The sequence below is a fragment of the Verticillium alfalfae genome, genomic scaffold, assembly GCF_000150825.1.
Source record: "Verticillium alfalfae VaMs.102 supercont1.1 genomic scaffold, whole genome shotgun sequence".
Lineage (NCBI taxonomy): Eukaryota > Fungi > Ascomycota > Sordariomycetes > Glomerellales > Plectosphaerellaceae > Verticillium > Verticillium alfalfae.
Genome location: NW_003315038.1, coordinates 1,121,919 through 1,133,676, shown reverse-complemented (window position 1 = coordinate 1,133,676; position 11,758 = coordinate 1,121,919). Strand labels below are relative to the sequence as shown.

The 11,758-nt window shown below is 55.2% G+C and overlaps 5 protein-coding genes across 5 annotated transcripts in view; 2 read left to right on the top strand and 3 right to left on the bottom strand.

Moving 5' to 3' along the window:
- Positions 1 to 127: 127 nt before the first annotated feature.
- Positions 128 to 1,365, bottom strand: VDBG_00359 (hypothetical protein; the record flags this gene model as incomplete). Its single annotated transcript, XM_003008632.1, has 1 exon — positions 128 to 1,365. The coding sequence occupies one exon, from the start codon at positions 1,220 to 1,222 to the stop codon at positions 761 to 763; it is 462 nt and encodes a 153-aa protein (XP_003008678.1).
- Positions 1,366 to 5,469: 4,104 nt separating this feature from the next.
- Positions 5,470 to 6,547, top strand: VDBG_00358 (quinone oxidoreductase; the record flags this gene model as incomplete). The annotated part of the gene is made up of 2 exons (XM_003008631.1): positions 5,470 to 5,492; positions 5,563 to 6,547. The coding sequence occupies 2 exons, from the start codon at positions 5,470 to 5,472 to the stop codon at positions 6,545 to 6,547; spliced, it is 1,008 nt and encodes a 335-aa protein (XP_003008677.1).
- A 271-nt stretch (positions 6,548 to 6,818) lies between these two features.
- VDBG_00357 (dienelactone hydrolase family protein) lies at positions 6,819 to 7,784 on the bottom strand (the record flags this gene model as incomplete). Its single annotated transcript, XM_003008630.1, has 2 exons — positions 6,819 to 7,576; positions 7,637 to 7,784. 2 exons carry the CDS (start codon positions 7,782 to 7,784, stop codon positions 6,819 to 6,821), a joined length of 906 nt encoding a protein of 301 aa, XP_003008676.1.
- Positions 7,785 to 8,113: 329 nt separating this feature from the next.
- On the top strand, positions 8,114 to 10,452 carry VDBG_00356 (replication factor-A protein; the record flags this gene model as incomplete). Its single annotated transcript, XM_003008629.1, has 4 exons — positions 8,114 to 8,279; positions 8,342 to 8,593; positions 8,644 to 10,106; positions 10,167 to 10,452. 4 exons carry the CDS (start codon positions 8,236 to 8,238, stop codon positions 10,235 to 10,237), a joined length of 1,830 nt encoding a protein of 609 aa, XP_003008675.1.
- Positions 10,453 to 11,082: 630 nt separating this feature from the next.
- Positions 11,083 to 11,758, bottom strand: part of VDBG_00355 (conserved hypothetical protein) — a gene marked incomplete at both ends in the record, with an annotated part of 1,575 nt that continues 899 nt past the window's right edge. Inside the window, one exon of the mRNA XM_003008628.1 lies at positions 11,083 to 11,721. Coding sequence (XP_003008674.1) covers positions 11,083 to 11,721 — 639 coding nt within the window. The remainder of the gene's footprint in view (positions 11,722 to 11,758) is intronic.

Sequence of the window (11,758 nt, the reverse complement as noted above, 5' to 3'; positions counted from 1 at the left end):
TCGCCCTTTCACCGCTCCCCCCCCATCTCTTCGCGTCCTGGACCTGTGGTCAGAAGCACTCGACTCTGTCGCATCGTTGCAAAAGGAAGTCACAATGTACACGCAGAAAACTGCGGAAGGCCAACTAGCTGTCGGACCAAAAGTGGTCTCTCCGTGCTGCGTTTCATTATGGGAACTACAGAAACTCAGGTCTAGCTTGTACAGGAGAGCCATAAAACATCCGACGAGGAACGGATACCACAAGTTTGCCACTAGGTAGAGGGAGGAACAAAATATGGGATCGATTTTCTTTCGTATGATCAGAGCCATGAAACGCTGCGCTCCATCGTGAACACATTAATATTCCTCTCCCCAGGAACCCCAGGGCAAAAATTGGTATAGACCGCACACACAGGTATCTTGAGCAAGACAGAATCCTCCGTGGGCGAGAAGTCGAGCCTCCTCATTTCCTCTTCCTCCTCACTTGTGACGAAATCACCCGAGATGTGCGCACGAAGCAGGTACAAGAATGTACTGGATTTGTTGATATCGACTGCCGGCTGGCGAGCCCAATTATGTCCAGACCGCCCGACCGCCGGCAACACCTCCCGAAGATCCTGGGTATCCGAACAACCCCGCAACGCCCGCAAACTCCACACTAAGAGCGCTCGCCGTCCGCGTCATGCTGATTGTCGCGTGGCTGCGTCGCCACCCCCTTGACCGTTGCGGGCGACCGAGGCAGAGACGCGAACGCCGAGTGTTGACCTCAAAGGTAGCGAATTTACAGGACGAAAGCGGCGAGACCGAGGACACCGGCCAGACCGGCGCCAGAGAGGGCGGCGACCTTGCCAGCACCGGCGGTGGGGACGGTCTCAGGGGCCTTGGTGGTGGGGACGGGGACAACGACCTTGGTGGTGGTCTGGTTGTGGCCGGGAACCGGGGCAGGGACGTGGGGAACCGCGGGGGCAGTGTAGGTGGGCTTGGCGGGGGGAGCGCAGTCGTGGCACTCAACGACCGAGGTGGTCAGGACGGGCTTGGAGATGGTGCAAGGGCAGTCCGTGATGGTCAGAGTGGTGGGCTTGGTGATGGTGTAGGTCTTGTCGCCGTGGGTGAGGGTGGTGGGCTCAGGGCAGTAGGTGGTGTAAACCTCAACGACCTCGGTGGTGTAGGTGACGTTGTTGCCGTAGGCGCCGGCCATGACGGCGGTGGCGGCAGCGAGAACGGTGGCAGCGGAGTACTTCATTTTGACTGATATTAAATCGACTCGGGGAAGAGCGAGGTGATGGCTGAGTGGTAGTGGGTTGGAGAGATTAGGTATCTTGCGCTGGTATTAACGAATGAAAGTGACTGAAAGTCTAGGTCGTGCTGTAGCGAATGTGTGTGGGTGAAGAGGAGAGGAAGAAAAGTGTAATGGGGAACAGGATGAAAAGGACTTTATACAAACAACAGACGAGCGAGGTCCAAGGGGAAAGGGGGAGAACCCGCGCAGTCCACGCTGGCGATGGGGCCAGGCCAGGGGTCAGGGGTGGTGGGTAGGATGGCAAGGATGGGTCTTCTCGCCGCAAGGGGTGTGCGGATGTGGATGCCCAGGTGTGATTCCCGGGTTGACTTCCTGGCACTCATCCCATCCACCCATCTTATCCATGATCCATCCCCCACCCCTGTCTTCCATGTCCATTTTCCATGGCCCTTCAGCGCTGGCTTGCTCGCTGACATTCTTCCGCCAGCCGCTGCTGCTCACTGGGTGCCGCTTGGCCCTGGCACCGAGCGGTCCACACCCGATGCGCACTCACGCTCACGCCGACAACACATTCACTCATACAGCGCCAGGTCCCCCCCCCTTTGCCGGATTTCTCGCTACTAATTTGGGTCGGCAAAAGAGGACTCCATTTTTACCGTGGCGTCGAATGAACTCCTCGCGTTTTCTAATTGACAGACCAGGGAGATAGACCTCGCCAGCCCAGACAGTCAGCGATGGATAGGGGGGGGGTGTAAGGGAAGCGCTGCCCGTCTCGCCATTGGGCCTTTGCCTACGTGCCCTGTTTTTTGTTGAAGCGGGCTCTTGCCGGCGCTGTTCACCGCACAATCTCTCTCTTGTCTCTGGCCTTCCCCTGCTTCCCTGCCAATCCTAACAATGCGAGAGATTGAGAACTCGTACCGGCTCGGCCGTGATCGCCTGTGGGTCACCAGTCCATGGCCTGCGTTGGAATGGACACTGCCATCGTCCGTCCGAGTCGGCCATTGTGCAATCGCCAACTAACTTTTCTGCCCCGGCTGGTTAGCACGGTAGTAGTGCCCGTGCTCTTGGTCCGTTGCTTGGGCCCGGCGTACCGTAATTGTAGCTCGCTATTGATGTGCGTTGACGCGCGTATGAGACGACGGTTGCTGTTCAGTCGGATGAGCAGCACATGTGACTTGTACATCTGCTGGCTACCTACTGTGGGATTGTGCACGACTCTAGTGCATGACCTGGTGGGCCTCCAAGACGAACCAACACCACCATCAGTCGACGCAGGGCTGCCCGTCCCGCATACGGCCTGGTGGTTCTGACTGGCGGAAGTCGCTGTGCCTGAGCTGATGACGCCTGTCCTGCTGGTTCGGGGCACACTAATGCAGGAACCCTATCGCTGGACACAAAGCCCGACGCAGACAGGCCGGTGAACCGCCATCCTGCTCCGTCTAGAAGGCAGCCAAGGCGGTTGAGCAGATTGAGCAGATTGCACTGCTCTACCACGCGTCAAGGCCGACGCGTCTGACTTTACTCGATGACCCATACGTGGCTATGAAAACCATGGCTCCTGGAGCTGTTGTTACTTCGTTCTACCAGTGCGAAAGGGCCAGCTTGACGGTGCCATCCGCAGATTCTTATCGATCGCACCAAAACACCTGGTTTCCGTTCCGTGCGGCTGGGCAGGCCCGCCCGATCCCTTGAGCAGGCCGCTGCTTCAACTGTGCCAAGTTAATGTCCAAGGCTAATCGCTCATCGCTCGCTGTCGCCAGTCGCGGGCGAGATGTGATGGATGGGGACGATGTAAGGGCGGCGCGCTCAGGTCGTGCAGCCGATTGGGCTTAGATGGCTGGATGGGCGGTTGGACGGGCGGATGTGGAAGTGGATGGTGTGGGTGGCGAGCCAGGAGATTGAGCCTCGCAGAGATTGCACTAAGGTTCAATAGAGTCATATGTGCTGAGTTGGGGTCAGCCGTACCTAGGCAGGTAGTAAAGTAGGTACCTTACGGTGACGATGCTTCTCTGGAGGCCACGGCACGGCCACCCAGGTGCTATGATGCGGCGGCGCTCCAGCGGAGGCCAGTACCAGCGCTATCAGTGCCAGTGGGGCGGACGCTGGGCGGCATGGAGAAGTGAACGGACGAGTCAGGTCTCGCGTATATCACCGACGGCTTTGCGCTCAATTTCCCAGCCTGTTTAACAACACGAGAGAAAAAAAAAAAAGAGGCCCCCATCCCAATCCGGCTAATGGGGTGCAAAACAACAATACGATGACTAGAAAACTGGGTATGTCGATGATCACCAGAGTCCAGACTCTTTGATCGGGGCTTCTCTTGCCAATCGTTGCCCTCCTAGTGGATTGCTCCTGGGGCCCTTCGAGCCTTCTCTGGGGCCGTCTCCAAAAATGGCAACAGCGACCAACTCACCCATCAGGTACAAGCCGCCTGCCCTGTGAAGCCTGTGCACCGGAAAAGTCTGCCCTGTGTCTCCCATCTGCCAAGCAGCCCCGATGTGTGTCTGACACCTGGGAAGACTCCAGGCGAGGCTTGCTGGGACCGCCGAACCTGCTGTACGATGTGAACTGATACCAGCCCTGCCAGCCCACCCAGTACCCAGCTTGGGGGACCGGAAGCAAAGCCGGCCAAGCTGGCGGTCTGACGATATGAGACGACGTGCCGCCCAAGTGCTGGTCAGATCACCAAGGGGGGCTGCGCTTGGGCATCACCCGCCCAGCGGACCGTGTCCCCAGGTCCTACAGTTTTGAACTCTTTGCTCCTGCCACCTATGACTTTGCCTCGCGTCAGGTATGTAGCAAGCATATCATCGTAAACACACTGGCCAAGATAGGACGCGCCGTGATCGTCAGTCAAAGGCAGGCAATCGGTGTTTCTGCTCGATGACTTCTCGGGCCTTGACGCCTCTTCTTGGCATCTCCGGGAGATCAGGAGTTCCATCGAAACGGAGGCGCCTTCAGACGGCAAAGCTCCGACTCCACCTCAGCTCGAAAGGGGTTGGTTCGCATGGGTCGTGTGTGAGAGTTCAAGCTTTTGGGGCCAGTGAGCTGGTGACGGGCAAATCAGCTTCTCCTGAGCCACCAGCTACGGAGCCGAGTTTTCCATATCATTGTGTACTATCGACCCAGAAAGCGCTCCACGCCCCGCAAGCTAATTTCCACTCAGCAGAGCTCCCCCAGTTGCAGGCCCCGTCACCATGTTTTTGTTGTCCTTTCCGGGAGCCAACCATGTCTTGACTTGATGTTCCCGCTCCCGGTTGCCGGGCAAGGCGCTGGCAAGGCGGAAGGGCGGACAGGGAAGACTTCCACATGCAGGGGAAAGCGAGGGCAGGGAGAATCATGATACCCGGCCTGACTCTGACCCTGATTCCGAATCCGACCCCATTGGACCAGTGAGGAGCTTGCCAATTCTAGAAGCATTTCACAGCGTTCAGAGCGCCTCGTATTGTTGCTGGCCATCGAGATGACCTGCAAGTGATTCTTGAAATCAAGTCCCCGCGTTCCCGAGATTCAATGATCCATTATTATGATGCGAGCAAGGCAGGTCGTATGAGGGAGGGATTCGAGGTATCCTCTCTCCTCCTATCTACCACTGCCTCATCGCCGTGCGACTCGCGAGGCAGTTATCGCTAGCTGCCTGCTTCGTTGGAGGCGGCGTCATCAGCAGTTCGCATTAGTGTAGTTCAATGTGTCTTGCCTGCCTTTGATCCAATTCCATGCTATTGCTCTCACAAAGCAATGTTGTCATCCCGAGAACAGCACGACAGCGTTTGTCAATTTGACATTTCACGCTGCACAATAATGTTCTGCAGCAGCCTTGGATGACTTGCGCCACGCGGTGTCTCGGTTAGGCGCCCCTTTGCTGTGGACAAGAGTTGAGAGTAGACTTCTGTTGGTGTCGTACACCTTGAGAAGAATGTTGTGTCTTCAATTTGACGCTTGAGGGCCCTTTCGGCCCTCTCAATTGGACCATCTGCCGTCTTCTCACTTGCTGGCGTTGGCAGCGTGGGAGAGCGCGGAATGCGTTTCGTGGATCAGTCGGCCCAGGTTCGGCGTTAGGTTTGCAAGTCGCAAGCAGGACGGGAATGCTGGAGCCGCACGTCATCGAGACGACAGGAAAGCATGACCCCCTCTACCGGATGTCAGGCACCTGAAATCCCAACACCAGAGAGCTGAGGAAAACAGACAACATCTTCATGACAGCAACTACAGCACGACATCGCACGACTCATTGGCATTTTTGAGTGACAATGACGGCACGATGCGAGCAATGGTACGTCCCGCCATCGAGACTTCGGCGGCATCATCACGACACGCGTCTGACCCGCTTGTCCAGACATCAGGGGCGGCAAAGGCCCCCGCGAGAACCTGTTCCTGAGTTCCGACATTCCTAAACCGACCCCCAAGTCTGGCGAGGCCCTCGTAAAGGTCAAGGCTTTTGGCATCAATCGCATGGATCAAATCCAACGCAACGGCGCATATCCCCTACCCCCCGGTGTTTCCAGCATTCTCGGCGTCGAGTTCAGTGGCACCGTCGATTCCCTGGCCGGCGAGGGTACCGACACCTCCCGCTTCAAGGTCGGCGACGAGGTCTTTGGTCTGGCATATGGCGGCGCGTATGCCGAATACGTCGCCGTCGACGTGGGCATGCTGATGCCTAAGCCAGCTTTCCTCTCCTGGGAGCAGGCTGCTGGCGTCCCCGAGACTTGGATCACGGCCATCCAGGCCTTGCATGTTGTCGGTGAGTTCCAGCCTGGCAAGGCCGTGCTGTGGCACGCCGGCGCTTCGGGCGTCTCCATCGCCGGCATCCAGCTGAGCTTAGATGCCGGCGCCGGCGCAGTCTATGCGACAGCCGGTACGGAGGGCAAGTGCTCTTTCATTACAGGCACGTTAGGAGCAACCAAGGCTTTCAATTACAAGACCGAGGATTGGGCAAAAGGGATCAAGGATGCGACTGGTGGGAACGGGGTGGACCTTGTCGTCGACTTCATCGGCGGAGGCGACTACTTCACCAAGAACATTGATGTCACTGCCAGGGATGGCAGGATCGCCATGCTCGGCATGATGGGAGGTGGCATAGTCGAGAATCTCGACATCCGGCCCATCCTGTTTAAGAGGGTGCGGATTGAGGGCACGACTCTGCGGAGCAGGACTCTCGAATACCAGGGAAAGCTACGAGAGAAGCTCGAGAGCTACTTGCCCGATTTTGAGAACGGCAAGCTGAAGGTGGTCATTGACACCGTTCTGCCGTGGGATCAGATCCAGAAAGCTCATGAAATCCTAGAGGGTAACCAGAACTCGGGCAAAATCGTGTGTACCATTTCATAGGCGTAGATATCATATGAGAATCTCACAGAGACTTGACAAGCTGCTGTGTGTGTTCAAGTGGTCATCATCAGTCGTTCATTAGGCTCACAATATCAAGGAAAAGCTATTCGCACACCGCGCACTTGATCCTTCCTGCCTAGGTACTTAGTGCTCCTGGACCCACTTCAACATTTGGTGGTAAGCCGTAGCCTGTGCCTCTCGAATGGTTGCATCTTCGTATTCACCACCAACAGCGAAAGCCTAAACAATGCGTTAGAAACACCCCAGATCGTCATTCGAAGGCAAAAGCAAAGTGACACACTACATGCGGAACTCCGGGTAGACCGAACTCGTGCTCAAGGTCGCCTGGACATGCGTCTTCGCCGAACGTGCGTACATGTTCAGGAAATAGGGGATCATCTTCTACACACACTAGTGAGATAGGAATTTTTAACCCCTTGAAGTCGTCTGGCGTCACAGATGCGCCGTGGGCCAGCGCGCCAACCTTGATAGAGGGACCCTTTTTCAGCTGGCCAGCCTCTTCGTCGGCGGGCTTCTGTGCTACGGCCTGGCTGTCAGACCCGAGGAGTAGAATGTAGCGTCCGCCTATGCAGTATCCTACGGCATATATGCCATCGCCGTGCTTGATGGCATCAGCGTACTTCTCACGGCACCCGTCGATCACGCGGTGTAGAATAGGCAGCACCTTCTCTTCCGTGTGGCGCGCAAGCCACATGTCAATCTGGAAGCTTTTGGCGGTCTCAGCTACCTTGAGCTTGATAGTATCTAGAAAGGAGTCGCTCTGCTCAACATCAAAGGTGGAAGACGTCGGCGCCGGATCTTTGTTGAAGATGTCAGGCATAGCCACAAGGAAGCCCTCGCTGGCAAACTTGTCGGCCTGAATCTGGTTGTTTGTCGAGTGAACGCCCGTACCACCTGTAAGGAGGAGCAAGAAGCGAGCTTGTGCATGGGGGTAGTCGGCGGGCTTGGAGATGTACACATCGGTGTCGTTGATTTGGATGATTTCGCCGGTAGCGGATTGGCCGTGTGCTGTGCTTATGAGCCTCTCTCTTTTCACTACCTTGATCGTCTACCACCAAGGCAACTTACGAGCCGGCCGGTCTGAAACGCAATGTTCGCTGTGTTCTCCCATGGTTGGTCCGGTCTGAGCAGGAGTGTCGCCGGGAATGACAGGCTCCTGGACAGGAGCAGCAGCATCGCTCTCCGGCGCCTTCGTCGCAATCTCGGCTTCAGCCATGATGTCAGTTGAGAACGTATGGTATGGTGTAGTACTAAGTTTCCAGTGCAATAAAAGTCGCCAAAGAAAGTTGAGAGTCCGCTGAATCGTGGGTCAGGAACGTTAGAGAAACAATGGTTGCCTGGTGTCTTCTGTTGGCTAGGTACTCACTACTTGGCCAGCGCCGTTGACAACGAATGAGGGGAGAAATGACGTCCGGATCGTTGCTGCCCCGCGACGCGCCTTGCGAGTGGAGAAGCCCAACCCCAGCTGTCATGCAGTGGCGACAACTGCCAAATACCCGACCCCGCCATCTTCGGGAAACACGCCTCAGTCTAATCCATTAAACAGAACGCGTTCGACGCGCCGTTTCCTGGCCTATCTTTTGCCATCAACCCACCCTTATTATAGTTCATCCCAACCCAGAGTCACCCATCTTGCTTTCCACCACCTTGTACGAAGCAAGCTCAAGATGGATTCTGCTGCTGCATCAAAGATTACACGCGGTGCTCTTGAGTATATCATTCCACAACACCCACACGTTTCTAGAATTTCACTGACCGCTGTGATGACCACAGCGCCATCTTCAACGATCCCGAAAATGTCGCCACCAGGTTTCCCGTGCCTGTTCTACAGTGCCTTCAGATCAAGCCTCTCGCAGGACAGCAAGGGGCGGCCGACCGTTTCCGAATTGTTCTAAGCGACATCAACAACTATGTCCAATCCATGATGGCGACCCAGGTCAACCACGTGATTCACGATGGGCAACTCGTCAAGAACTGCCTTGTTCGCGTCACCCAGTACCAACCCAACTCTGTCAAGGGCAAAAAGTCGGTGCATTAATCATGTGAGACTGATTTTGAGGCTAACACGTTGATAGCATCCTCATTATCCTCGGTCTCGAGGTCATTCCAGAGCTTGGCACACCTGAGAAAATTGGTGACCCCTTGGCCTTCGAACCCCTCCCTGAGGGCGCAGCCCCCAACGCGGGAAACACAGGCAATGCGCCGATCCAAGGCCAAAACTTCTATGGAGCAAAGAAGGAGGAAGAGAAAGAGAAGCCAAGAATCTCGCAGATTCCTAGTCGCAGTGTTGCCGGTACAAGCCACGGCAGCAGCAACATATACCCCATCGAGGCACTGTCTCCCTACGCGCACAAATGGACTATCAAGGCCCGCGTTACCCAAAAGTCAGATATCCGGACGTGGCACAAGCCAAGCGGAGAAGGCAAGCTCTTCTCGGTCAACCTGCTTGACGAGAGCGGCGAAATCAAGGCGACAGGCTTCAACGAGCAGTGTGATCAATATTACGACCTGCTGCAAGAGGGCTCTGTCTACTATATCTCGAACCCCTGTAAGGTCGGCATGGCCAAGAAGCAGTTTACCAACCTTCCCAACGACTACGAGCTCACTTTTGAGCGAGATACGGTGATTGAGAAGGCTGAAGATCAGACCAACGTCCCGCAGGTTCGCTACAACTTTTGCAACATCCAGGAGTTGCAGAGTGTCGAGAAGGATGCGACGGTTGACGTTGTCGGTGTACTCAAAGATGTTGGCGAAGTCTCGCAGATCGTGTCCAAGTCTACAGGCAAACCATACGAGAAGCGTGAACTAACACTCGTTGACGACAGCAACTTCTCTGTTCGCATCACTATCTGGGGCAAGTCTGCCCAGGGCTTTGACGCAAGCCCGGAATCGGTCGTCGCCTTCAAGGGCGTCAAGGTTTCCGACTTTGGCGGTCGCAGTCTGAGTCTCTTGTCGTCGGGCACCATGTCCGTCGACCCTGATATTCCTGATGCTCACCGCCTGAAGGGCTGGTACGACTCGTCTGGTCGTAATGATGCCTTCGCAACGCACAATAGCATGGGCTCCGGTTTGGGTGCTGCCACTGGGCGCCCCGACGAAGACAAGGTTGTTGTGCAGGTCAAGGACGAGCAGCTCGGCATGGGCGAAAAGCAGGACTTTTTCAACCTCAAAGCAACCATTGTCTATATCAAGCAGGATACCTTTGCGTACCCTGCTTGTCGCAACGAAGGCTGCAACAAAAAGGTTGTTGACATGAATGACGGCACATGGCGCTGCGACAAGTGTGACGTCTCTCACGATAGGCCCGAGTATCGCTACATCATGTCTGTGAACGTATGCGATCACACATCACAGCTGTGGCTTAGCTGTTTCGACGAAGTTGGCCGCTCTATCATGGGCATGTCTGCGGATCAGCTCATGGAACTCAAGGGAGGGCGGCGACGAAGCAACGCTCGCCCAACGCTTTCGAGGCAGCCAATTGCAAGAAACTCGCGTTCCGCTGCAGTGCCAAGATGGACACTTTCGGCGAGTCCCAGAGGTAAGATATCTATTGGACTTGGGTTCTTTCGAGGACTTTGAAACTAATGGTTATTTCTAGAATTCGATACCAGGCTCGTAGTGCCGCGCCGGTTGAATACAAGTCGGAAGGCAACAAGCTTGCGGAACTGATCAAGCAGTATAGCATCAGTTCGTGAGGCTTTGGTATGACAATGGCGTCGCAGCTGAAAATCACGGTACTAAATGACGCGCCTAGGGGGCATATCTGGATTATGGAGAGGAAAAGCGGAATGTTCGAGTGTATCATGAGCCATGAACGGCGAAAGCCGAGAAGAGTATTGTGTTGTTCCTTTGCTGAACAATTATGATCAATACAAGGCATGCAATGTTCAACACGGCCGTACAACGCATTCATGTGATCTCATCATGTTTCCTCTACTGGCTATTCTAGGACCAGTTTTGCCACTGACCCCCTTTTCTCTGCAGAAACTAGCAGGCAGAGGCCTAAGAGGATAATATGCCACACACTGTCTCAGCATGATACCTTGTCCGAAGTCTCAAGAACTCCGTTTCCGAACGCCGGCTTCCTTATGATTTCATGAGACTGCTGGGCCTCGTTCTCCTTCGCCCTACTTGTAAGCCATAACGCTTTCATGTTGTTTGTGAATAAGCAATGCCATTATCAGAAGCCGTGCGTTTTGTCGCTGCCTTCGTCACTCATATATTTCGTGCATTGCGGTTCTGTACCCACGTGTTTTTCTTTGACTCAGCCCTCGTTGTCGTTCTCATATCTAGAGACTACCGAATCCGAGGAGTAAGCCCGGGTCATCTGGGATCGCGTCAAAGTCGGGGTACGCGATAGAGATCAGGGTGCTGATGAAAGAAGCGCTATAGATGGGTTCATCGCTTTCTTCTGAAGGCGACAAGTCCTCCAATAGTAAGTTCGAGAATGCTGGCGAGGTAGCGAACACGGGCACCGGGGGAGGCGCGTGCACGATGGAGTCTTGAGCTGGACGCTAACCGTGCTGTATGGTATCGACCATGAGGTCCTCGTCCTCAATGGACTGGTCAAAGCCAAAGCCTTGGTCGGCCATGTGCCCCTCCTTCTCTTGGCGCTTCTGCTCGCGTGCAATGTGCCTAGCGTAGTCTCGAGATGCCATGAGGCGTGAATCGGTTGTCTCAACGATGCTGCCGAGGGCTTTGAGATTGTCGACCGCCTTCTTGATTTCTTGCGCAAACTCCGTCTCAGAGAGAACCTCTCCATCAGGGAGGAAGGCAAGATAGCTTGTGCCGTTGGTGTCGGTATCGAGGGACCCTTTGAGCATGCCCGTTGCGATCATATCACGGACAAGAGCTTCTACTTCTTGGTCTGTTGCCAGAAGCTGTCCCGTCTCAGCACTCTTCGTCTGTTCTCTGAGCTCACGAATGCTCAGTTTACAGTAGATCTGAGACAACCCAATAACCTGCCACTTCTGGTAGCCTTTCAAACATTCCTTGATAAGATCATTGTTGCCATCCTCTTCCCAGATTGCCGCTCCTTTGGTAGCTTCGCTGATGAGCTGGGACACGTTGTAAGTCGAGAAGAGGCTAGCAAAGTCCGCGTAGGGCTTGCTCAAAGTGTGGTATTGTTTGGCTGCGCCGGGGTGGATGTACGCCTGAAGTTTTGGTGCTTGGCCAAAGCAAGCAGACTGG